Source organism: Pollicipes pollicipes, unplaced genomic scaffold (assembly GCF_011947565.3).
Source record: "Pollicipes pollicipes isolate AB1234 unplaced genomic scaffold, Ppol_2.1 Scaffold_4881;HRSCAF=5763_pilon_pilon_pilon, whole genome shotgun sequence".
NCBI classification, from domain to species: Eukaryota; Metazoa; Arthropoda; class Thecostraca; order Pollicipedomorpha; family Pollicipedidae; genus Pollicipes; species Pollicipes pollicipes.
The window spans coordinates 35,127,733-35,155,404 of record NW_023596576.1 but is presented as its reverse complement, the minus strand read 5'-3'; the positions used below and the strand labels follow the sequence as shown (position 1 = coordinate 35,155,404).

General features: G+C 48.2%; 1 protein-coding gene across 1 annotated transcript in view; it reads left to right on the top strand.

The window, feature by feature from the left end:
• The first annotated feature begins 886 nt into the window (after window positions 1-886).
• The window catches only part of LOC119100301 (glutamate receptor ionotropic, kainate 2-like), a 37,191-nt gene continuing 10,405 nt past the window's right edge, over window positions 887-27,672 (top strand). The window contains 15 exon segments of the mRNA XM_037223407.1: window positions 887-995; window positions 10,257-10,412; window positions 11,937-12,121; window positions 12,662-12,822; window positions 16,157-16,298; window positions 16,825-16,968; window positions 20,364-20,510; window positions 20,942-21,160; window positions 21,890-22,093; window positions 22,436-22,520; window positions 23,531-23,574; window positions 24,830-24,924; window positions 25,197-25,218; window positions 25,221-25,333; window positions 25,698-25,752. Of these exon segments, the coding sequence (XP_037079302.1) occupies window positions 887-995; window positions 10,257-10,412; window positions 11,937-12,121; window positions 12,662-12,822; window positions 16,157-16,298; window positions 16,825-16,968; window positions 20,364-20,510; window positions 20,942-21,160; window positions 21,890-22,093; window positions 22,436-22,520; window positions 23,531-23,574; window positions 24,830-24,924; window positions 25,197-25,218; window positions 25,221-25,333; window positions 25,698-25,752 (1,881 nt within the window).

Here is a 27,672-nt window from a genome sequence, read left to right as displayed (position 1 = left end):
TTTTGTGATTGGACCATCCCATAGTCTAAGGCCGATATACCTTCACTCTTAGTTGTAGCTGTGGTCCTGAGATTAGCTGAAACTTTAATGATATTGTGAAAATGAGCGTTTCGGTTGTGTGCATGACATTGACATTTACGGGGACGAAAGGACTTTCTGAGATCCTCCGATTTCTAATGACGCTACGGAACATTTCCTTCATAGCCATTTTATGTCAGATGGTGTCGCGTTACGTTGCTGGCGGCAGTTTTGCCAGCATAAATTTGGTCCATGACAAAAACACACTTTCCCACCCCGGCATAGATCTTTTCATCTTTGGCCCTTCTTTTATCCTTGCCGGCAGCAACGATCCCATTGTTTAAGTTTCCCCGTCGTTCTCCTCCCTCCAATCGCCAGTTTGGCACCCAGATCATCAGCGAGCTCACCAGCATGAAATCTGAGTAAAACCTAGATTTGCACTTCCCAATGTTTCTTGGTAGCAAAAATGTTGTTGCTTGAGGATAGTTGCGATCATGCACGATGCAGATGATGCAGCTGTAGTTCATGTATGATACAAATACAAATTGATGGAAGAACGGATACATGACTTCCGTAACAAGAAATTGACAGTATGACAGCGCTGTTGTGACCCGTTCGGGTACAGAGTGATAACGAGTCATACACGTCCTGAAAGGCATCATTCGTGTGCAGTCGTGTTATCACACCCCCCAGAGACAGAGTCTGCCTGGTTGGTGCGTCAGCCGGCACCGTCCACCACCTCACGTGCGGAGGGCCCGGCCAGCTTGGTCCTCCAAGAGAGCGAGCCGGGCCTGCGCGCTGACATCGCGGTTGGACCGGCCGCCCGGACGGGGCAGAGCGTGGGCACGCGCCGTCCGGGTCGGTCGGCATGGCAGCCGTCCGCGTCAGGCCTTCGGCACGGGCTCGGCTCTGGACGCGACTGTGGCTCGGGGCGCTGGCAGGCGCCGCTTCGGCCGCGCCGGACCTGGTGCGGATAGGTGAGCGCCTGCACCAGACCTGGTGGGGAGAGGTGAGCGGCCGCACCGGACCTGGTGCGGATAGGTGAGCGGCCGCACCGGACCTGGTTCAGATGGGTGAGCGGCCACGATGGACATGATTCAGATGGGTGAGCGCCTGCACCGGACCTGGTGCGGATAGGTGAGCAGCCGCTGTTCTAGCAGACTGAACACGGTGCGTGGCGAGACGACCTGGGCAGCAGCAGCACTTAATGTCCGTAACTAAAATCAAGGCTTTGCGTAACCCTCATCATTGCCAACAGCATGCTGCTACGAACCTATGTGGTGGGGTAGGGATAACACTTTTTAAAACTGGTTGGTGGGAAATGGCTGAGCCGATATGGTTGACCTAACCTAATCCCCAAACCTGCTTTTTGTGTGATGAGGGCGCTGGCGCCATCTGCTCAAAATCACATGACAAACCTATGGAGATATCTGTCAGCCGGTCACCAGGCTAAGGTCGGTATAAACAGCACTTTATGCCAGTAAGGGTCAGTGACATCGCAACTTGTGAAAGGTTATGGTGGGAATGCGTCTCTTTCCATGCAACGCGGTAGACGAGCACAGTTTTCGACCTCGCAGAAGTTGGGAGGACCAGTTTATTCTCGTTTCTCGGTAGCGGAGCCCATGTTTCGGTCTCACACTACCGGTTTACGAATGATATCATATGAAGCTGACGGTTGTCTTCACCCCGTACTCCTGACCAGGCGGTGCACCTGCGGGACATTCTTTACGGTGTTTTACTTCCTTACCCGTGGTCTGCCGATGAAGGCGTAAATCACCCATCGTTGCATGTCGCCCGGGCCAGGCCCCTTGTCTTCCAGAGAAGCTGCATAAATTGATAGACGTCTCAGCACCCCCGTACGCTGCTCCCGCAGCCCATCGTGGAAACCTTTAAAGTTCAGCCCATTGGCGCCCGACCTCCATCGAACTGCGAGCTAATAAGGCCTGCCTATACGTTCGCCGCGGCCAGCAGCCGCCGTAAAATTCCTGCCGCTCTCCGCTGCGGGCTCGCGGCCAATTCTCTCTCGGGGGTGCGGGTGGGAGAGGGAGAGGAGTGATGCACGATATGTTTGCCGCAAAAGGCGGCTTAGTGACCCAAGTCCGACTCCCGCGAATTAAATTTGTGTCAGACTGACTGGAAGAAGGCAAAAATGTCAGTTTTCGTGGCCGTACTCGCATAATGTGATACAGGATCCGTACAACGCTTCCAGTCGGATAATGAACAAATATTTTTTCGCCGTAAAACCTAGGTGATGTGCCATAAAAGGTTCTTTCACATGGATCCGTTCTGTTGGTTGTCTAAGACACTTAACGGGCAACACACTGCAATCTTAATTTACATATTTAAACCCGTACAGTTTGAAATATTTTGGAATTGCTTATAACAAGTAACATACATGTTAATTATCTGAGTATATTTCGTGGCTTCTAATCCACATTTTAAACATCTGAGTACATACCGTGACTAGTAAGACACTTTTCAACATCAGGGTACATATCTTGGTTAGTAAAGCACGTTGTGAGCATTTGGGTACATGTCATCGCTAGTGAAGCACATTTCGCACATCTGAGAACATACTATGACTAGTAAAGCACATCTCGAGCACTTGTGTACATATCATGACAATTGAGGTAAAAGTTGAGCATCTGAGCACATCGCATGGCTCGAAAAGCATATTTTGAGCATTTAAGAGCATGCCATGGCTAGTAAGGCACATTCTGTAAATATGAGTGCATCTTACAGCTAGTAAAGCATATCTTGGACATCTGAGCATACCTCATGATTAGTAAGACACATATGGAACATCTGAATACACATGATTGGCTAGTAAAGCACACTTTCATTGTGACGCCATCGTCGGTGTTATATTTCCGAGGGAATACACCCGTGAGTGCAAAAGTCTGTTCGGTCTGTGCTGACAACTTAAATACGCACGGTGATGGCCATTTCGGCTACGGCACAAGATGAATGCCGTAAGGGATCATGTATACTGACCATATGTGGTCAGGAACGTTTACAGCCGTCATTTTAGTCAGATATCTGTCATTCCTATCGTACACAAACCATGTGCAAAAATGTGCCTTCCATATGTCACTTTGTCATTTTTGTGTAGGTGTTATTTGACAGCATAAAAACGAGACAACCTGACTTGCAAAAAAACATGATTATTACAAACAAACCATAAAGTCAAAGCAGATGAGTGAAAGAGGCGGATAGAAATCAAGAAACTGGAGCGCTGCATAGCACGGAGAGGATACCCTGGAGACACGCCATCAGAGGCGGAGGGGGGGGGGGGACAAGGAGCATCTAGCGTGCTAGGTGTAACCATACATGCAAAAGTCGGTGGAGATGGTTTCAAGCCTTGAAATTGAAGGAAATGTGTCATTTTTTGCATATTGCTAACTTATTGCACGCGTTCGCCAATCCAGTTATTTATGCATGCATCCTAGGCTGTCCCACGGGTCTAATATGGGGTTGGGATTATAAAAAAAGCATTTCTTTGGCATATGTTCCCCGCAGACCTCATATCTCAGCATACGGATCCAAGACGCCAGTTGACAAGGTGCTTTAAGTCAACACAGGCCATCATTGCAAGATTACGAATATATTTGCGAGTTGCTGGTTCGTCTTTGTACCACACACGTAGAATGCATTAATTATTTTCCTATTTTCTTTCTTACCTTGTTTGACCTTTCTGTGTGGCCAAAATCCATCCAAATGAGAACACAAGTGTGCGATTTCACAGCAATGGTGACCTGTAATATTTTGGTCAACGTTCAACCATCTGAATATGTAGCATTTGACTTTGGTCTATGGAAGCTGTTTGCCGCCCTCTCCCAGCATTGAAACGCAGTGACCTAACGTCATTTCTTAACTTGAATCTGACTGGACTAGCCAGTTGTAAAGCCTAGCCATCTATTGCGACTGGACATGCATATCTTTTTGGTATTGAAACTACTTTTTGAAAAATGACAAGTCCTTTGAGGCTCCTTAGTCCTCGTTTGAAAAGCTGGCTGTTATCAGGACGTGCGGAAGTAACTTAACCCTCATTGCAATACAGCTGCGAAGGAAGAGATTGAACGTCTTTGTCATTCTGCTCGATGAATGGTTCTGTATCAAATATGGGGATGTTTCAAAAACACGAGGCTGGCAAACACCATAGCTGAAAGCATGCTGAATCGTGCACAGTTACCCTGAAAAGCAAAGAAGGTGCAGATGTTTTCCTGATCAGTAAAACAGGTGCAGAAATGCTCGTGATCAGTGAAAAATCGCGCAGTTTAGAGGCATGCTTTTAAAAAAAGGTCAAAGTGTGATAGGCAAAAATACAGAAACTGTACAGAAGACGCGTCCATCCATATATGTGCACAAATAAAAGTGATCCGGAAAATCAACGGCACAGCTCCTTTTGAATTTGTTTTCGCCCCTGTAGATATGAGCCATTTTTGTTCAATACATGATGTGCAAAAGAGAGCTTGCTTCAACGTGATTATCCTATTTGTGCCCATTTTTGACCAATAGGAAAAACAACCAGTGCAAGCAAATCCCACATTCCAACACGGCGAAAATGCGATGTCGCGTTTGTTGCAATAGATAGCAGTGGAGTGTTCTTGGTGTTTCAGTGGTGTCCAGATAGAAAGTTTGGTGTTTTGTATATGAGCCACATATATTTAAGAACATTGAGAGGATCTGAATCCAATCAAGGTGAACAGACATCGAACACTGAGTGTGCCGTTGGCTGACCGCTTAGCGAAAGTGTACCAACTGTGGGGCATGTCTCAGAAAGCATGTTCTGGTGGCACCTCAGGTCCAGTTATATCCGATAAAAGTACTGGGCAGTGCCAGTAAAGCACCAACAAGGCAGATGGACAAAATTCATTTTTGCTATTTCTGAATAAAAGTTACGCGGTCAGCGCCTTGTAAGAAGTAGACTTCTTCCTCTCTTGGCACACCAATAATACAGCCTTAGTTCGCAACAGCTCATGACGAAGGAATCTGCTGAGAGCCGCCGTCATCTGGTACCGACTAGACGTACTTCTTTTGGGCTCTTTTAGCCCGTCTTTTACGGGTCTGCCGGCTTTAAAGTGGCACCTTTATTAGTAGGAATGATGTCAAGGGAAATGCACACTTATTATTGATGCGGCGGGTGGCATAAGTCATTGACCGAGAAGTGTATTGGCGTAAGCTCGGGCCGGCGCGTCGCTGGACGATGTGACATGTCTGCTTTACAAAGCCAAAGTGTGTTTCGTTGATACCCGAAGTGTTAACGCCACAGGATGAATAGAGAAAGTTAAATCGAGAATTTCGAGAAAGCTGGCATTCCGATGAAATCGGACGCGTCTGATCTAGCAATGCATGGAAAGTATAAAAATGTGGCATGATACCTTCATTGTACCGAACTGACCTAGGCACCGGCAAACAAGTATTTCTTGTTAGACATCGAATGCGAATGTCACTGTTTTTCTGTTGCTTTTTTTAGTTCAACTACCCTCGTAATACTGATGGGTAGGACCTAAAACCCGGATACTCCAGATAGCGTAGAAATACTGTCTCCTACCAAGACTTCGGCGAGACGGCGAATCTAGTAATCCCTTCTCAGGTGTCATAGTTTTTCGTTTAGCATTACACTTCAACACAGGAAAGCAGAGTGTGAACCAATCGGAATGTGCTTTTCTGACGATAAATGGTGTCTTGTATAACCGTTGAGTGTTAATCCTTTTTCCGCCTACCCATTCTGGATGCTATAAAACCAAGCGCGAATTAACATATATGGCCGCAATCTGCAACGGCGTTTTGCTAATTGATATGCGGCAGAGGCTGGCGAGCATTGGCTGCCCATGATAAGTAAAGGTCCCGCTCTTTTGCCAGGGGATGTATATTCCTTTGGTGTGGATCTTTTGAGTGGGGAACAGGGCTGCCAGCCAAGAATTCGGACTACTCGGACTGATTTCCCCGCCGAGCTGCCGTTTTGGATGAGAGACGGTGCGGGGCTGGCGGGCCCGGTTTCGGCTGCAGCCCCCTGATCATCGGATGGTCCGACCGTCGGCCGCCCTCGTCTGCGTGCCGTCACGCACGACTGAACGCCCCCGCCGCCACGGCCGGGTGCGACGAGCCGCCCGTTTTATTGGGCCGCCCGGCAGGCCCGCTGCCAGAAAACCCGGCCGAGTAAAAAGGCCAGCCGAGAACAGGTCTCTGGCGCTGCTGAACTGCAGGACTGGCAGGTTAGCCAAACGCGAATGTGTGAGCCAAACGCTGGGGGCGTCTCGAAGTTCAGCCCAGTTCCAAGTAAACGACAGGCTTGTGATTGGTCACAGCATACGCGTGCCAGAAAATGCTGTACCGCAGTATCCATGTGCTCCACGGTACAGTATATGCACACAGGTCTTCCGCTTGACACCCTGTCGCGTGGCTCCTCCCAAAATATTATCCCAAAAACATGAAGGCTTCTCCGCGGGTCAAAGGTTGGGAAACTTTCCATGGAGTTCCGAGGTTTTGTTTGAGGCAACGCTCACAGCCCCAATCAAAATATTCATAAAATTGAAGCTATGCCTCCTTCCTCGAAACCCATGCGGCTCGGACTCATTTTGATAGCATGACTTTACAAAAACTTTTAATGAATATGAAATGGAGCAGCGTCGCGAGGTTGCGCCGTTTTGCTGTGGCGAGCTTCGATTTTGTTCAGTTTGAGTTATTCACTGATCGATCTGATAAAAGCGATATAATTCCGCACAGTTGTGCGTGTGCACGCTCTTGTTACTGACTATCCACACTGTGTTTCTTGAAAGATATAGTGTGATATTGGTAATTTTCACCACATTTGGGCGTCATTAAAGTAGCAGACAACTTTTCCACTCAGGTTTTTATCAACACCTCTTACACGTATACAAATACGTCACCACATTTATCCTGAACAGAAGCGCATCGAACGTTGAGGACGCTCGCAATTACGCGACGATGTAAGGACAGTTCATACATCGTGACGGAGATCGAATCTTGCGCGCCACATACCGCGCTACATCAACAATTAACTGCATCCGCTCACATATGCCAATAGTATTGACGCTTAAGTCAATGGCAATATTACGTTTTGTTTCAGGGAACGCTCACGGTCTACAATTACGTTATGCTTCGCTCAGCTCAAACGCATATGTGTATATAAATATATATATATATATATATATATATATATATGTATTGTTAAGTCTTTGACACACATTCCACGACAAATTTAAATTTTGAACAACAAATTTTGTCCCTCAAGTACAACCTCTTTACCTGCATTTCCATGAACCCCCCGTTGGGACTTGGTTTAGAAGGGAGCTCACGGTGAAATGCGATGTTATGACCGGAAACCTGTGCAGAACTTGTGAAAAAACCTGCAATTTGGTAGTCTCGCGAGCTGTGCAAGTGTGAAATCACACTTATTTTACAAAAGAGTGTGAATCAGGGGCTTGAAATGGGTGTGATCACTAGTGGTGCGTGCCAGTGGTATGTATTGATTTTGATGTGATGGGGTGTGTGCGTGCGAGGTTTGTACTTCTGAGAGAGGGCATTGTTTGAACAGGACAAGGTGGTGATGTCCGTAAACTGGAAGGAACACTAGCACCTATGTTGCAGAGGTATGCAAAGGCAATTTGCCACTTCATTATGATCTTGCCAACATTTTGAACCTATTGAAGCATTACAGCATGTAATTAATCCATTGCATGCCATTATATTTGCAATTCATTTTGGCAGTAGGGGTTGGTCTGCGCAGCTCATTAATGCACATGCTTGGTATAAGTTCACATGATACAGCTATGCAGAATTGTCTTTCCCTTAAGAATTCTGAATTTTGTATGCAGGCAAGCATTGCTTGTGAGTGATCAATGTCATAGTCACTGCAACTTGTGAGATGCTGGGTGCTGAGAAAGGTGGAGAAGTATTGCTGTTGGTTTCTTGGATAGCACTTAATTACATATTTACCATGAGCATTGTGTGCATCAGCAGCTTTACTACTTCCTCGCATTTCGCCGATCTAACCATAACTACATGCGCTTGCCATGTCTCCAGAATTTTGCAAGGTCAGCAGGTTTGCAGTGTCATTTCACATGTAATATTTTCCTGTTATATATGTATTATTACTGGCGTGAACATCATTTCTGAGTGAGGCAGCCTGATGGCTGCAGCATGTTGCATGGCTGTAGAAGCAGAAGGACGTATTTGCATCTTTGTCACTCGTGTTTTGTGGATTTCCAAAGACGGCTGAGCAAGTGATGTCACTTATGTGTTGTGTGCCTTGCTGAAAGTGATTTGTTTATTGTATCACGTGTTGTGGCCAGCTCATATTTCAGATGCAGAGTTAATGCAAGAATGCATGCCTGACCCATTTTTTCACTATGGAATTTATTATGAAAACAGCAGGGATTGCAATACAAAAACCATATCATAGTTCATTACGCCATGCCCCAGTACAGCACTGAGGTAGTGTCTCAATGACACTGTTGACCCGTGTCATTACGCAATGTATCACATTGGTTGACTACTCTATGTCAAGTCTATGAGATAACAGCTTATTATTTCTGAATTACTGATAAGAACTGATTTGACAACGCCAAATGACTATCAACAGTGAGAATGCTCTTGCACCACATTGGTTATATCAGGGTTCACTAGGAATTGCATAAATAATCCTAAGCAAAAGAAAAACATTTTTGGTAACTCAACCTTACCATCTTTACCATAGAAATAACAATGTTTTGGCAATCAATTAGTAGCAATGTTACAGATTTATTCCTTTTTTGCATGCAGCTGCATTTCCAGCTATGAATAATAAAGGAAGTAACTACTGTGCAGATCGCATGATGTCAATGTCAAGACTACAGCACTGCAGGCAAGGATAAGTTAGGCAACACAGTATTCACATCCTCAACAGCCCTTGGCAGGTTTCGGCACGAGATTCATCACAGCCTTTACAGCATATTGTGCATTTGTATAATAACCTGCCATAAAAGCTGGCGATCGTTACGTCGCGTATGTCAACCAGCCCGCCAAAACTTCTCTTACGACCCTGGTACCAAGACAAAACATCCACAAACAAGCCATTCACTAATCCGCCGCTCAACACAGCACCCGTGACGGGAATGGCCTGTTGGCGTCAGCTTTCGTGCGTTTCGAGGTATTCTTTAGGTCTGGCTGCCAGATACTGTCAGGTATTGCTGTCGTCACAAAATCACTCCATGAGGCCATCAAACAATGATGTAATGCGGCGCATTTTTGTAAACCTTAAAATTTTGCTATCTAGGGTGGTTTTTAAAGCTTGAAAGCCTATCAATAATTACAAGTAAGCTTTTCCCGTCATATCTGATGCTTATCTCAATATCTCCAGATGTTGAACATTCTCTTTACCGATCGCTCCGGCGCACTACCAGAGAGAAACAGAAAACTGGGATATGTGCTTGCGAAATATGAGCCTTCCGAATTTAAAGAAACCACGTCTCAAAACGCTATTTTGCTAGCTTAAAGAAAGCATCCCACATTTCCAGATATCAAAGGTATTGAGGCAGGCATGAGGTATTGTAGACGAAGCTCACTTATAACTATAAGTACCCTTTAAAGTGCAAAGGGCTGCTCTCAATAACCGAATTTCATAGTCTAGGCAATGAACTCCTCGATACAACGCTATTTGAGTACGGCATGAAACGCTTTTTTGACGTTAAAGTCACCGCCAGACTGGGTGTTTGAAATTTTTCTTTGTAGCGGACGGAGCGCGTAGATGTGTATTACTGTGGTTATGTGCGTGCGTCTTGTCCATTTCTCATTGTAGTTTTGTACGTTTTTCCTTGGTGCCTAATTTTTTACTACCACTTGCAGTTTTGATTGCTGCACTATTATCAATGCATTTGATTCTCTCGGCATGATGTCTGCCATAACTAGAAGTTGCCTAAACACCATTGTTTTAATGCCGAAAAATTATATTCGTTATTTTGCTGGTGATAGCTGTTGAAGACATGTCACACGGTATTTAGCGTGGAATTTTGCATGCGCGTCCATCGCGCGTGAAAAATAAGTAAGCGTCCATATACGAGCGCTCCACATCTTTAGACTAAGCCTTTCACTGTTTCTATTTGTCACCGAACTGTATGTGGCCTTTCGGTAAACCCCCTTATGCCTTTAGATTTACCTGTGGCCTAACAATGCATGCACGACTCTGCTGGCCCAGTTTCGTAGTGAAGCATGCCCGCCTGACGACGATGTTGCAGTGGGTCTGTTCGACCCGGGAGACGAACGCCAGGAGATAACCTTCCTGCACGCCGTGGATCGGGTCAACCGGGAGCCGGGTCTTCTGCCGGGCGTCCACCTGCAGGGGCTGGTGGAGAGGGTGCCCCTCCACAACAGCTTCCAGGCCACGCGACGAGGTCAGTGTCTTCAAACAGTGCAGTCGCACCCGGCTTGACTGCGATCTTTGCACTGCCCGTGAAAGATCGTCTACAGAGTGATGTGAAATCCTCTCCACCGACGCGTGACGTTCACGCTACACGCACGGCGAGTGATGTGATGATCGTCATTCCGCAAGGCGTCATCGGGACACACGTGCCTGTATCAGGCTTGTAGGAGACCCTAGAAGCCTGATGCATTCCATTTTAGCTATGGGCTGGTGGAAACCAGCCCTCACCGAAGTACGTTAGAAGCATAACCGCCCCGCAGCATGCTTCTCCAACTATCCCATAGGGTTCACGTGTGAAAGGCCTGCTCTTGGCACAGCTTAAACCGAGTATCATCAACCATTTTTCGTCCAGAGAAGCCAAACTCTCACAGCGTACTGGACAGGCTGTACTGTCTTCATACACAGCGCGCCGTTGATGTTCCGACTTTCGGTACGTACCGCATGGCTTCAATGCATCACGTTAAGTGCCGGAATTCAGAATTGAATGGTTTGCTCAAGGTTGTGCGGTACTGTTTGTTAGCAGCCGATGCATGCTATCGGTGCAATGCAGTAGACCATTCCTTGGGAGTTCCTTGCAAAAATTGTGGAAACAGCCCTCATTTAAGCTTTACATATCTTCATTAATGTAAATTTGCACCACGCTACGTTCAGGTGCAGGCTGCCGAACACAAGCTTATGTTCCATCAATCGGAAATATAGTAATTATTTAGAATTATCTGGTAGATTTTTCGCATCGTACTGCAATTTGCATACTAAGCTTCAGGTTACCGGCACGTGTTACGAGAATGGTCATTGACTAATGCTTCCCTTTACCAAAGTAGTTTGTCTCAACGTGATATCTGCTAAGGCGTTGCACTTGCCCTGGCTTGGCTGGTTCTGCTCTAATTTGTCCCGACGGGATAGGCTGCGACTAATTCTGTCCCGGAACGACCAGCTTTGCCTCACTCAGTCCGTCATGACTGGAAGCCTGCCCAAGTCTGTCTGTCCTGACCAGCCGGCTCAGCTTCAGTCTGTCTGTTCTAACCAGCCGGCTCAGTGCCAGTCTGTCTGTCCTAACTATCCGGCTTAGCGTCAGTCTGTCTGTCCTAACCAACCGGTTCAGCGTTCAGTCTGTCGGTCCTAACCAACCAGCTCAGCGTCAGTCTGTCTGTCCTAACAAACCGGCCCAGCGTCAGTCTGTCTGTCCTAAGCAACCGGTTCAGCGTCAGTCCGTTTCCCTTAGGTGACCAGCCCTGCTCTAGCTTGCCCTGACAGACCGAACATGTTTCAGTGTGTGTTGACTGGCGAGTCTTGTCTCAGTCTGGTTTGAACGATCAAATCTGTTTTCGTCTTTCTCGACTAACCGGGTGTGTTTCATTCTGTCCTGACTGGCCAGGCCTGTTTCACACTGCTCAGACTGCCCTGGATCGTTTTCACCATCCTGGCTGACTGACTCCACGCCAGTTTCCCCTGACATGCCGAAAATTGCCTGTTCTGTCTGTCTGGTCCGTTTCAGTCTGCTTGGCGCTGGAACGTGGCGTAGCGGCAGTTTTCGGTCCGCAAACCGCCTCCACCTCATGGCACGTGCAGAGCATATGTGACGCCATGGAGGTTCCACATGTGGAGAGCCGCTGGGACTTCCGGCCGCGCCGAGCCGACTTCTCCATCAACATACATCCGCACCCGAGCACCCTCAGCAATGTACGAGCTGGCCTCCTGGTCGCGTATCTGGGCGCCTAAAATGGGTTGCGACCGCATATGGTTTTTTGTGACTCTGGTTTTTACCAGAAACTCAAGTGCAGTGATCTTTGCAGCTGGATTAGTAGCGACGTAGCCTGATAATTTGGGAGAAAATGAGTCTCTGATGCAGGAATTTCTTGCCAGTCGGTGTCCCATCTGCAGGCCCAACCACTTCCCCTCGCTTTTCCCGTGCTTGATGACACCTGGACCTGTCCTACGCAAAGGGCAAAAACAGGCCGCAAACGTTCTGCCTCTAATCACACCCGGGCCTGCCCCACGCGACGGGCGAGAACGGGCCACGAACGTTCTGTGCCTGATCATACCCGGGCCTGCCTCGCACGATGGGCGAGAACAGGCCACGAACGTTCTGTGCTTGATCACACGCGGGCCTGTCTCGCACGATGGGCGAGAACAGGCCACGAACGTTCTGTGTCTGATCACGCCCAGGCCTGCCTCGCACGATGGGTGAGAACACTTTGACACCGCTCGGTTCTCGGCCAGGCGTACGTGTCGCTGATCCGCCAGTGGCACTGGCATGCCTTCACTATCGTGTACGAGGACGCCGCAGGCCTGCTGCGCCTGCAGGCGATGTTGCAAGCGCCGACACCCTCCGAGTTCAGCATCACCATCCGCCAGCTGCCCCCACAGTCAGACGACTTCAGGTAAGACCGGTCAGGCGCGCAATGGGCAGGAGAGGACCGAGGCTTTAGGTTCGGCAGGACAGGAGAGGACCAAGGCCTAGGGTTCGGATGGACTGGAGAGGACCAAGCTCTTAGGTTCGGATGGCCTGGAGAGGATCAAAGCCTTAGGTTCGGGTGGACTCGGGAGGACCAGGGCCTAGGGCTCAGACGGACAGGAGAGGAGCAATGCCTAGGGTTCTGATGGACAGTAGAAGACCAGGGCAACGATTCGTATTATCAGGAGAGGACGAAGGCCTTAGGTTCGAATGGGCAGGAGAGGGCCAAGACCTTAGGTTCGGATGGTCAGGAGAGGGCGAAGGCCTTAGGTTCGGATGGTCAGGGGAGGACGAAGGCCTTAGGTTCGGATGGTCAGGAGAGGACGAAGGCCTTAGGTTCGGATGGTCAGGAGAGGACGAAGGCCTTAGATTCGGATGGTCAGGAGAGGACGAAGGCCTTAGGTTCGAATGGTCAAGAGAGGACGAAGGCTTTAGGTTCGGATGGGCAGGAGAGGGCGAAGACCTTAGGTTCGGATGGTCAGGAGAGGACAAAGGCCTTAGGTTCGGATGGGCAGGAGAGGACGAAGGCCTTATGTTCGAATGGTCAGGAGAGGACGAAGGCTTTAGGTTCGGATGGTCAGGAGAGGACGAAGGCCTTAGGTTTGGATGGTCAGGGGAGGACGAAGGCCTTAGGTTCGCATGGTCAGGAGAGGACGAAGGCTTTAGGTCTGGATGGTCAGGGGAGGACGAAGGCCTTAGGTTTGAATGGTCAGGAGAGGACGAAGGCTTTAGGTTCGGATGGGCAGGAGAGGACGAAGGCCTTAGGTTTGAATGGTCAGGAGAGGACGAAGGCTTTAGGTTCGGATGGTCAGGAGAGGACAAAGGCCTTAGGTTTGAATGGTCAGGAGAGGACGAAGGCTTTAGGTTCGAATGGTCAGGAGAGGACAAAGGCTTTAGGTTTGGATGGTCAGGAGAGGACGAAGGCCTTAGGTTCGGATGGTCGGGGGAGGACGAAGGCCTTTGGTTCGGATGGTCAGGGTAGGACAAAGGCCTTAGGTTCGGATGGTCAGGGGAGGACAAAGGCTTTAGGTTCGGGCGAGCATACAGCAGGACGGTATCAAGAAAATTGATAAGTTGGTGGAGTTACATATAGTGCGCTGTCTGTATGCTGTCTGCAGGTATTTGTTTGTCATTTGTTTTGCTCGCTCACTGCAGGGCAATTTAATGTGTCCCCGCTGCAAAAATGTCTGGACTGAGGTAGTGTGGTAAACGGGAAGTGTATTAAAACTACGCGCCTAGAAAACGTCTGGAAAACCAAAGGTATGGGGTTTAAATCCCAGCGGTGCCTGCACATCCCGCTAGGGTGAGAGGCAGGCAATGCCACATAGCCTCAGCAGCTCAGTGTGCGGTGAAGCCACAATGACCTAAATTACTGAATTTGAATAATTACCATGACGCAGAAATCAACGGGCCTTAGCCACGCTTGCGGTAGGCACACGCTCTTTGCTCCATATGTCACATCACTATTTGCTCAGTCAAAAGGATATCCAGATAACATGGATCGGTGCAGAAAACACCCGGTAACCAACACTATGCCGCCAGAGGTGGTTGCTCGTACTCAACACTACTTGCGCTCTCTCGTATCTTCAAATTGCTTTTCTCAGATATCCTTGCATTTCGTGAGTGCTGAAAAAGTTGATACCATTGCATGACACTCAGTTGTGTGGTGAACACAGAGGCAAATTCCATTACACCACAAGTTCCACACCCTGCGGATGTCAACGCCTAACACTAACCACGTTTTTGCTTTACTGCAGTTGGAGTTCTTCATCCTAGTTTCTTTCACTGCGTTTGTGTTTCTGTACGGTCATTTTTGCTCTGGCAACGGTACAAAACAGCCCTCCTTTCAGTGATTTGCCTGGTATTTCCCTTTCAAATAAGGAGCTACTCATTTTTAACGTTGACAAGAGACCATTTGCATGAGATGATGGTAGACTTTATTATTTATTGCCTACGAAATTCATGTTGGCATTTGGTAGTTGCGTAGGCCAATTTCTCTAGATCCAAAGCGTGGAGCTTTAATATAAGAAATGCCTTTTTGCACACAGTTTTATTTATCACAGCATGACCGGTCTTATTCCTATGTTGTTGTACACAATTTTGTTCGTCACAATGCGATTGGTCTTTCATATGGTCAATGCTTACCAAAGAATCCGTCGCGCTTTGCTCAGTGTTTAAGCCCTCTGTACTCAGGTTGTGCTCAATGGGTACGGGACGGGACTGCGGCGTCAGACCATGACTCTGAAAAATTCTGCGGCGGTAATTAGTTGTATCGATCCTTGTCCAAGGCCTGACGTCACCGCGCCCTTCTGGTGTGGCGCGTGTGACGTCATCTTAGCATAGCTCTGACTTGTTGACACCATCTCCTCATCAAGAAGCTCGTCAACATTTGGCTCCGTGCCATTGACGCCAGTGACACGCCCTATTCACGGCATCCATCCGAGTGACGTCACTTCTCGCAACCCTGACGCGGACGGCGTCGTGCCGGGCTGCTTGCTCTTGCTTGTGCGCGTCTGTGTTACCTGCGATGAAGAGAATATTAGCATGTCCCAGAAGGTAAAGACCCCATGGTTGTCCGGGCAAAGGAAACAAAACGGAGCAAGGGCTACGAATGTACGAAGGCCCAGAAACTCGTGGGATAGTGCCAGCGGGTCACTTTACTAGACACAAGCGATGAGGTGCGGAAGCGCAATGTCTGGTCTAACGGGAGAAGGACGTTTGGTCTTCAGACCAGGACTCTGTAGGATGGCGGAACTGAGCGAGTTATTGGGCCAATCATTCCGAGGCTAAAGCACTTCCTTTGAACTCGCATTGGATCGCTTTCGCGGACGTCTTGCCAGGCGCACCGGTCTACACCAGTAGTTAGATAGGCTAATCGAAATGCTTATCTTACGCGTCCAGTTAAATAGCCCCACGCGTCAGCTTCATCCTGTTTTAGCCCTCTCCGTGTTGCTGTTTTGCACTTGGTAATTAACGGTGGGAGGATACCAACGAGTGTGACCGCGAAGTGCGGATGTCCCGCAATAATTCACTTTTCCACGTTGATGGCGTTACAATGTAGGTCCCGTGGCTCCATGCCGCCGTTACGATACAGTTTGAAGCATAACAATTTCGAGATATTAACCTGAGTATAAAGCTGTCTAGCCAGCGTTTCCGGAGTACTGTGCTGTGACAGAAGCCATGTGCGTTTAAATCCCACGTCTGCTATCAGTTCAACCTGTCCAGCGAAGGTGGCATGACATTCTTTGTCGGCACTGCAGACCGCTGTTGAAGCGGATCAAAAAGAACGCCGGCACCAAGATCCTTCTGGACTGTCGGCTGTCGACGGTGCCGTCTCTGCTGCGGCAGGCCCGAGAGCTTGGCATGATGAACCAGTACTTCAGCTACCTCATCACCTCGCTGGTTGGTGGCTGGCATCGTACGGCTGCTCTGGACGCTGTGGTGAAGCTGAACGGTAGAGTTAGAGCACGGTCGCTAACGCTTGCCACGTGGATGGAGAAGCTGCCGTACAACGACTTTCAATCACAAAAGGTCGGCAGCAGGTGCCGCCGCGTCTCCCACTCACGGCAATAAATGCAGGCGTTTCTGTCCACTGGACCGGGATTGTCTAGATATGCCGCCAGCGCATGCGGTGTCGCCGCCGCGGTCCGTCAGATATACATGGACCTAGCCGGCCTACAACCAAAAAGGTGATGTTTCGAACAAGACGGACGGGGTTGGTGTGGATTCGAACTTATGAGCGGTAGGCAGACACCAAGGTGTACAATTACGCCGAAATTTGCAAATGGGGGGCGTAACGAAACCGGAAAGTTCCCAGCGTTGCAATTGCGGACGTAAAATCCATCGAGCACCGCATTAAATCAATGCAGCATACCTCACACTGACCAACCAACGTACCGGCACTCAGCGACCTCTGGGCTGTTCTCAGGACGTGCACATCGTGGATCTGGACGAGTTCAAATACACCGGCGCTAACATCACTGCCCTGAGACTGGTCAATCCGTCCGATCCGGCGGCAGATGACGTCATCCGGCGCTTCATGACGCCACCCACCGCGGCCCAAACACGCGAGGTAACAAAATCCGGGCTTTCTGTACAGGCTCTGCACCAAACAGGCCCTGACGACCCCTCACTGGGCGGGCTAAAGGTGGGTGTGACGGATGGGTCCCGCGCAGCGCCGGGCGCGGGTCAGATCTCCCTCCGAGCGCGTCCGATCCGTGGGCGGCAGCTGTGTCCGGGCGGATTTCCGACGACGGAGAGGGGCGCGGTTGGCGCCGGTCCTGACCGCGAAGACGGCCGGTATTGTGTGGGCGGTGTGGCTCCGGCTCTATCAGCGAGCGGCTAGACAGTGTTGCGCCGTTCCTGGCCTTCGTGTGACTGCTGGGTGGATGGAGGGCCTGGATAAATGGAGCAACTCAACGCTTGAGCTCCGGCTGAGTTTACCTGACATGCTCCCGCACATGTTTCATGTTTAACTTATCATGAAACCGTTTCATTACTAATGCGCTGAAAACAGTGCATCAAGTATCATCAGGTCGTCAAAATCCGCATGTAGCTTTATAAAAATTTGACCTTGACATTACAAGCTGGGGTCAATTATTTATCTAACAGCATCAAACTTGGTAACAATCGCGAGGATTTCACTTGAAAACAATCTACAGGGGCTTTCTGCTAAGCTCTATATTTATTTGTTTGGAAACGGCAGGCGGTTCAAGTGATCAATGAACTAAGCTGGACCATCGCGGACGTCTACAAAAAGTAAGCTTCCTTTTAGAAAAAATAGAGCTGAAAAATGCGCTCATATCCAACAAGCTCATTTGTGACTATCTATTACCTTATTTCTTACAACTTATTAGCTCATTTCTAACTACCTGTTAGCTGATTTCTGACCGCTTCTATTGAGTCGTCACTTCATTAGCCACCATATTCCCATGTTATCGCTCACGTTCAATTTCGTATTTCAGACTAGTAATTTAGCAAGAGGACCGCACGTTAATGGCTCAAGGTTATTGGTGAGTAACGAGTTTCCCAGGCCTTGTAGCTTTTCATTCTATTTATATTTTGTTATTGGCGTTCGTGTCAGTGCATGATTAGGGTGCTAGAATGTTCCCTATGAAGTTTTTGGGGATATCTCTCTGGCATGTATGAAATCGCGCCGATATGTTTAGGCCGAACCTATGGGGCATCCATTGCGCATGCTTCAATACAAAAAATGTGTTTCTAGCTCTTTGGTTTCAGAGCAGCGGCGGTTTTTTAAGGAACGCTGTACAATGATCTGTTGCCTGAGCTGGCGGAGGGCGGTAACCGACGATGCCGTGGCACGCGCGTGGTGACCCGACATGATGATCTAGCGGAGCCACGTATCATACATGTATGCTGAAGCATAACAATAAACACCATGGTACTGCAGAATAAACTAGATAACACGCTTGCATAAATTTATCGTCGCTGCAAGGCACGGTCTCGTAGGCATAAGCTTGGGAGCTGAAAAAGTGCGAATTTCGAGGAAATTGGACCTTTGACCTGGAACTACGGGATCCATTATGAACCCAACAACATATCATTTCTTATCAATCGCGAGATCTCCCCGAAAATCATCCACTGGTGTGGTTTCAGCTGGGCTCTATTATCAGTTCGCTGAGCTCTTCCACCAGTTCGCGTTATGAAAACCGGCGAATCAGAACGAGGATTAATTAATATGCGTACATCCCCGGCGTGTAGAGCTCGTCCCTCGCATGCACAATGTAGCGTGTATAATTGCATAGTGCATAATGCCTTTAGGTATGTGAGTGGTTCGGAAGGAAGTGACTGCGACTGCACCTGGGTGACGGAACCAACACCGTCACGGTACCCATATATCCAGTCAAGGTAACTGAAGCAAAAGCTCAATATCCTCTGAATGGCCTAATGGCTGAATATCCTCCGTGCTGGCACCGACGATGTGCTCTTTTGAATAAGTTTGTGAGATTTGTCCCATTGCTACCATCTGGGTCTCGGTTGTTCAGGTACGGACTATGGGTCTGCCTCTGCATAGGTATTGTAAATACCGTCCTATAGTATGGATGACAATAAGTCATAACAATCACGTCAGTCAATCATTGCCAACAAATCAGTCAATGATATCAATGTCGGTAGGCTGTGTCATTCAAACGACAGGCGTCAGGCACAGTTGACGCATGCATCGTCCGACATCTGGGAAGAAGGCTCGGCCCCTCCGGAGTGCTTAACACGCAGACGTAAAATGTCTGGCGGCATACGCGCTTCACATACCTTTTACCATACGGTATGGCATTCATATAAGCCCGGTTCCATCGTAAGACCTTAGCCCAGCATTGACCAAGAGGGGGGTCTGCCCCCTTGTCGAATACTCGCGATATTTAAAAAACACACTGGTATATTGGTGCGACAATATACCAGTGGTCATGGATCAATTCTATGCCTTGTGACAAAATTCGGCTTTGAGGTCATAATAGATTAAACGTGCGTGACGACGGAGTGACGCCACGTTTGCCAGCTTTTTACAAAACGGTATAGTCATAGGCAAATAAGTAAAATATACTCAGGTACATGACATATGTTGACGTAACACGTGCTCATATGTTCTGTTGACGTGTTGTTTTAACTTTGCACAGAGAAATATTGACCATCAAATAACAAAAAATTGCTTAAAAGTGCGCTTATCATTTTTAACCTTGGCTTAAACTTATGACAACAGGAACAGAACGTTCTAACTAAGCCTTTGCAGAATGCCTGTACCTGGGCTAGAACCAATTATCTTTAACAATGACTAAACTGGTCTTGAAACGCATCCCTGCGCATGTTGCCCTTACCTAGGTGGTCCCACACCAGCGGCAGCGGGCGGCAGGGCTCATGTCTGCTGCAGTGGCGCTGTGACGGGCGGCCACAGTTTGGAGAGCTCGTGGAGTTTGTCGTGTGGTCTGAGACCGTGTACCACGGCGCCATCGATTGCCTAACGATCTGTGTTTTCGATTCGGCTTAGTTGTTCTTTATATAAGCAGGGGAGGGGTCCAATCTGTTCCTGCCTAGCTAACAGTGTGCCACCGAGGACTTGTATACATTTCCGTCAATTGCAAGTGTGCACAGAGATATGCAAAATCCTATTTGTCGCGCACATCCAACACGAATTCGTTTACGCAGCCTGAGGCACAATGAAAGATAGGGGTGCTGCTGTGGGTATGCTGAGGGGTTGAAGACTGCTATTTATGGCATGCGTTTAGAGTAAATCGCCCCCAAGTCATGTGGAAATGAGATGCGTCAACCCACTCTCATTTTCCCAGCTTATAAGAGTGATGATGATTATATTGATATTCTTCTGACTTCTGATGCCACCAGTCGATACCGACACTTCTCGTGCGCAGTTACGCTTCTGCTGAGGAGATCATGCCGCTGTCCAGCTCCCAGAAGCCTCTGATTTAGGGTGGTCTGACTTCATTCTGGTAACTCTAGACGGAGGTGGCGCTGATCCATGATGCAGTGCTGGTGTTTGCCCGAGCCCTCCACCAGTTCGGCCGGTCTCTGCACACGCAGTCGCTGAGCTGCGGCACCGAACGCGGATGGTCCCAGGGCAGCTCACTCCTCAACTTTATGAAGTTGGTAAGTGTTCTCTTCACCCTCGGTCTTTGCCTCCCCTGCCCTGGCTTCCGGGTGGTCCTTGGGCCACTCCACTTTCACTTTGTGTCTCTTCTCTCTCTCCCTCCTCTCATCTTCATGTTTGTTGGTCGTGCAGTCCTTGCATGTTGAGATGAGCGACGTTGATTTGCTCTGAGGGATTCAAAAATTTGTACAATCATCATACCCGCAGACTTCCTTAATTTGCATGAGCTGGCGTCAGCTGACAGGCTCACTGAAAACCCGGTGATATCTTACTGAGTGCGAACCTTGATCTGTTTAGAGATATTCACTGCATATGCACCAAACAAAACGATATGTAACTCATCCACAATGGGCGAGGCGTGGCTGCCAGCTCAGTCGAATTTATCCAGTTTTTACAGGAGGGTGTGTGCCGTTCCTCTGTCCTGCTGCAGGTGCGTCTGCCTGGCTTGTCCGGACCCGTTCAGTTTGACGGGGAGGGCTTTCGCACCGAGGTCACGCTGGCCATCACCGAGCTCTCAAAGGACGGGCTGACCCGCGTGGGCACGTGGTCACCTGACCAAGGCGCCAACTACACCCGCAACTACGGTGACAAGATGCAGGAAATCGAACAAAGCCTGCGCCATAAGACGCTGGTCGTCATGACTACCGTGGTAAGGCTGGCTATATGGCTTTGATTATGAATCGATGGCCACTCCATATTTGACGTAGTTCTGTGTAATGAGCGGGCATTGCGAGAACGGCGTTGCTAGTTTAACAGACCCAAAAATATTTGCTGCTGCGACGCTAATTTCTGCAACAATATGTTAATCAGATGTGATACCAAAATAAATCTATTCAAGTAAATCCAAGTAAAATCACCGGATGTCGACGCCTGTCAAGCCAGGCAAATGAATGCAAGTTTGTTCCATGTTCGGCACACTTGTTGTCTCTTTGAGTACAGAACCCATCTGTGTATCGACTTAGACCAGAAACATAGCATTCAGTCAGTTTCCACGCGCCTAACGTAGCAGTTTTGTTTTGTTAATGCTCATAAAACCTCCTATTTGTTACTTCCGAACAAGCGTATGCAACTGCAAACGCATCACGTCTCCTCTTTTGGTACGTAGCCAAGCGCTTCGGTATTCAATGCCATCAGTGTGTCGATGTGATTGCATGAGCGGTCATCGAGCCCAATAGGCACTTCAAACCGCCGTCGCCTTAAAAGACCAGGTGTCAGGCTATTTATCGACACATTCAATGCTGAGTTGCATTATACCTTCTGCCTATGTTCAAATACGGGACGATGGAAGTTCTTGCCTGCCGGGGCCACGACCGAACACACATCCTTTGATCCAAATTCTGACACCTTGTCCACTTGGCCACCCGCGCCCCTGCCTCAGAACGAGCCGTACGCGATGCTAGTGAACGAATCGGACACCACGCTGACCGGCAACGCCCGCTTCGAGGGCTTCTGTATTGACCTCGTGAACGAGATCGCGCGACTGCGCGAGTTTTACGTGCAGTTTGTGGAGGGCGGCAGCTATGGCGGCATCGATCCCATCACCGGCGAGGCCAGCGGCATGGTCAAGGAGCTCATGGACCAGGTAAGCGCTGCCGCGTGCTCGTGCTACCGGCAGAGGAGACCCTCGTAGGAGCTGCGCAAAGTGTTCTCTTTGCGGGAGGAATGTTCGGCCCTGATGAATGCAGCGCCATTAACGAAAGGTCATGGGGCGGGCCCGGAGAAAACGCTCGTGAGGCTTTGAGCGTAATCATGTGTTTCTGTATCAGGTATGTTGATGTTAATGTCGCCAAACTATCTTGTCTGTCTGTGGGGAGATACTAATGCTACGCCAATGAACTGTTTGGTTCCATTTGCCTCAGTAACTTATTGCCACAAACCGTTATCGGCTTGTCGTAAGAACTAAGAATAAGTGTATTTGTTTCAGAAAGCTGACATGGCTGTAACTGACCTGACAATTACCTATGAACGCGAACAAGTGCTGGATTTTACAATGCCCTGGATGAATCTCGGTAGGTATAACTTGGAGTTATCTCTCGTGGTACATCTTATAGTCATTGCTACTCGCATAACATTCCGCAAGGTATCTTATGCTATTTTGCACCCAAGATATGAAAAATGTGCGCTATATTTGCTCGTATATGTTAGTACAACTTCCCATATTTTCATAGCAGTTTTAGCGTGCAATCTAGAGCGTTAAATCATCGCGTGATGAGTTTATTTTCCGCCCTTTTTCCGTTTTTTTCTGTTTTGTTTGGCCGTCCGCCCGCCAGGAAAGGCGTTTGCTGTTATGAGCGCGGCGCCCAGAACCGGACGCCTGAGCGCGGGAGTGTCGTCGGAAGACAGTGGGTGGATTAAACGTGCGCTGGTGAGCAAGATCAGACCGAGGCGCTGAGTGCACTGGAAAGAAAGATTGTGTCTGGTTTGACAAAAAGATTCGTTGGAACCCACAAGCCGCATCCCTGGTTTCATCGTAGTGAGAGATCAAGTTTTCCACAGCAGCATGCATGAGGGTCACTCATTCATATCAAGCTGACGATGTGTTCATCATAATTTTTTTGTGAAATAGGTGGCTGAGTTACGTATTTTTTACCCGTTTGTGCATTGCTTTTAGTTGTAGCTGCTGTAGTGTGTCGGTTTACATTTTCTTTTCCGGGTTGATGTCTTAATTCAGCATTTCACGGCCATTTCAATGCTAATTTCCAGTCGATAAGTTTTCAACACGTTCAATCTACGTGGACTGGCAGATTTTGAAATCCGGCCAGGTCCTAATCCATATTTTGGTGGAAGTTTCTGATGCGGCCCTATCCGACCCGTGGATTGATTTACAATTCGTGGATTGCTCCAACCTATGGTGTGCTCCGGTGTTCAGTCATCCATCATTCCAAAAACAGGTCCAAAGGCCGTTAATAAAAACGTCGCGAGCCCAGTATTTAAAACGAATCCTCTCAAACTCCCATGGCTCACCATCTAATGAGGTGCTCTAGTAAGCTGACAACAGTAATATTCACGTTTGTTTCAGGCATTGGAATCCTGTATTCGAAGCCTAAAAAGGAACCGCCTCAGGTAATGCAATCTTATTTCACTCTGGAGTTATAGCGCTCAGCAGACGCCTAGCATACTAAGCACATATTTCTCTACCTGGATGACTCGTAAAATAATTGCTTTGCTTTACTTGCGGTCATGGTTTAACAAATGTATCGGAAATAAATGTCAGTTCATGGCATAACACAGACCACAATGTTGAATCGGCTGCCTGGAGCATGGAGTTTCCTGTTGAAATCTACAGATGGCAGTAAACATATACTTAATTATATTCCACACCGGACCACGTAGCGCCGAAAAGCATGCCCACTGTCTTGTTCCTCGCGAAGGTAAGTGCACGGCAGCATATGTGGACACCCGTACGACCCGCTCTTTGCTCCGCTTAATTGAGACCGTTCCATGCTGGACATTGGTCTCGAGTTACCTTTCACGCACCAATGTTCATTTTACCCCGTGGACAAAGAGGGGGAGATGCGAATGAATTTTATTGCAGGCACTTAGAATGTACATAAGTTTCTCAAACCAGCAGGTTTGAAACTCCTATCGAGGCGTTCAACGTTGTTCAGTGTTCCAACCGCTGCCAGCTGTATGGTTCAACTGATATAAAACCTTTAAAGTTGACGGGAAACTCTGTTTCCGGCTTAAGCGGAAGCCTCGAAAACCCTGGGTGGGATCGAAACTGACACATGTTTGGGGTCATTTCGAGCCGTCCCGAAACCCATGTTCACACGCATATGTCACAACGGTGAGCATTCCTGTCAGCCAATGGGATATCGAGTCCAAACTTGGCTGTTTCTTGCTTCAGATATTGTCTTCAGACGTTGCTTGTTTCTTTTCTTTCTCTTTGTCTTTTTCTTTTCTTTCTTCTTGCTTCAGATATTGTCTTCAAACGCTGGTTAAACAGCTTTGGTGAATGAAATAAAAGAAACGAAAAGTGCTCGTCTGAATACCGAAAAATGTAAGCGTACCAACTGTTCCTGTCGCAGCCCTATGGGATTTGGCTTGTATTAGAGCCATTTCGGCCAATAATGACAATGTCATAGTTTCTGAAAAAGTGGATGGATAATGGTGGGGCAAAACTGCATGCACCTGTCGGCTCTCCACTGAGACTTCGCCCGCACAGTGAACCCTGAATGGGATATGTGCCAGGCGCTGGGAAGATTTGAAAGACGGCTCGGCTTATACAGCCGTCCCGGATAAACGGGGCGTCGCCAGGATGTAGGATGAAGCGAGAATGAGGGGAGCTGAAGTGTGACGGCGCACCATGTGTCTGCAGCTGTTCTCCTTCCTGGCGCCGCTGTCGCTGGAGGTGTGGCTCTACATGGCGGCCACCTACCTGGGCGTGTCCGTGCTGCTCTTCATCCTGGCCAGGTCGGTCGCGCTGTCAGGCTCGGCGAGACACAATGGACAGTCGGCACCGCCAAAGCGTAATATTGAACCTTCCAACCCCAGACGGAATGTGTGCTGTCGGTTGTGAGTCGTGTTCATCAGAAGACATGCCCAAATTAGGTGAAATCATCTCCGATCGTGAAAACCTGACCATCATTGGTAGCCTAGGCTGGCATGCAGTGCGCAGTCAGCTCGCCAGTTTTGCAGAGGCGCCTCAGCCCCTCCGTAGACTGCAGAGGCGCGGCCCCTTTCAGGTTCAGTCCGTACGAGTGGGACAACCCGCATCCGTGCCGGAGGAACCAGACGTGCTTGAGAACCAGTTCAGCCTGCCCAACTCGCTCTGGTTCACCATCGGCTCGCTGATGCAGCAGGGCTCCGACATCGCTCCAAAGTGAGGATCCCGCTCACCAGGCGGCGCCTCGGTCACTGACGTCAGGGTAACTGGGAGCGGAGCAAGCAACGGACGTCTGTGCTCTGGCCATTTATGTGAAACAGAGAAGGACTTTGCCCTGCCAGATTTTAGAAGCGTATTCTAGTGACGATATGGTTAGAATAAAATAAAACTAGCTTTTAATCCCATTCTTCCACATTTGTGACTGATTTAGGAGTCATCCTGTTCACGGAATTATTGACAGCTGATATAAGTTGAGCAACTTCCTCTAAAAACGCACGCATCAAAGCGCAGCACGTTTTCCGGTGTAACCCGAGGTCGTGACATGTCACGGAGATAATCCGGTGTAATCCGCTGGTTACAGGGCACTCTCGACAAGAATGATCGCCGGCCTGTGGTGGTTTTTCACACTGATTATGGTAAGCTCAGCCGAGTTGACGTAATGTAAAATTATATGCACAACTTAAGAATGGACTACACGCCTCTTAGCATTTGGTACGAGGAGCTGCAGTTGAAATGGTCATGAGTAAAATCCGAAACATGTCGGCCTCTACCGTGCGTTAGACTGCGAATCGGGCAATAACTCAACATGCATTGGAAGCGCAGTAGTGAGAGCGCTAGTTTCATGCATCTCTCAATCACTGGAAGGTTCGGGTGTCCACAATAGCGGTATAAAACTGTTTCTGACAACCCACGGAGGGGCGGGCAATTGGCATTTTGGCATCGCCTGTGCCAACACGATCCCTCAGACCGGCGGTTCCATCGATATCAATACAAATCACCTTGCTACTTACAGCTCAATCTTCTTAAATTTGGAACAAATGACTGGATCAAGTTGGAAAATGGAATTGGCATGAACGTTGATTACTCTATAGCCTATCAAAATAGTGTTGAATAGTATGGAAGTTTACTGACAGGGACGCAGCCAGAGCCTTGGTAAGGGAGGGGGGCCTGATGTCGACAAGGTGCCACCTGATGGTGGGGCCTGATGTCGACAAGGTGCCACCTGATGGTGAAAGCCCCCCCCCCCCGCCAAAAAAATATCGGATAGGACTCACCTTATTTCAGGATACAATTGTTATTTTTGTCAATTTTCTTCTTACCTTATTTAACGGAACAAAGGCCAGAGGCTCCCGTAAGACAAGATTGTCCTGTTTGTATTTTGAGGCTATAAGCTGAAAATAGTGGACGTTAAATAACTACATGGAAAAATCTACCGACCCATTTAACCTAACGGTTGTTCAGCGGGCACTTTTTACACCGGTAGAGCTCAGAGATTTCGCTATTTTTTCTGCGGATTTTACATTTATGTTGTCGAATCCGTCTAGGTAGATTGTAGATAGAAATGGGGTGACAAATTTGCATTACAACGACATACATGATTGTGTGGAAACATTCAACATTCAGTCAGAATCGATGAGTGGGAAAATCATGCAACATAGTTTAAAACACGCGTGAGCCTGAAAAGCGAAAAACGACGCCAGGCGTTGCAGTCTCCACAGACTGCGCGGCGTCGGCCTTGCAATTAATATAGGGTGGTGCTTAATGGGTAAACAAAAATGATGATGGATATAAAATAGACACTTCTGAAAGCTTTAAAACTTCAACTACTACGTTTAGAATGCAGCCAGGGCTTACATTTCACTTGTGCCATTTTGAGATTGATAATAGCCGTTTTCACGACGGATTAATCCGCTGAAAGGTTTTAAAAAGCTGTCTTGAGTGTTTTTACACAGTTTAAGTATGCACTTAACACTATCACAGGGAATTTGTTGTGTTTATTCAATGTCCTTGACATTCAATGGCTGAACCGCGTGTATTAATATTTGAATAAGCTTATAGTATAAAACGGAACCCTACAGTAAAAAGGAACTCCACAGACATTTGTTTCTTCAGCCCGCGTCTCAGCTTACTTTGGGTTTACTTCATATGTGTTCGTGTTTTGGCCCTTTCTCGTGGCTCTCTTGTACATTTCCTAGTGATTTTAGTGTAATGTTTGCTTGCATTAGCACTCTCGGCTACGACATTTAAGTGATTCGATTCTCAGTCTCATTTCTGTCATACCCAGTAACACTGTCCAAATATCTACATCACAAAACGCGTTTTGTTTATGAAATTTGCAGTTATCGCATTATGCTGGTTGAAAGCCAACTACTGTCCGCTGATGGCATGATTTGCACCAACGCGCTTCAAACATGAATAACTCGATAGTCCTATCTGCATTGCCCTTGAACGCAACATGGCCACAAGGCCAGGCGGGATTCGGGTTACTTTTCTATTGCGTCATGCATCTCCGGTTAGCTTCAAATTAGGTGGTGCGAAATAGCCTGTAAAAGGGT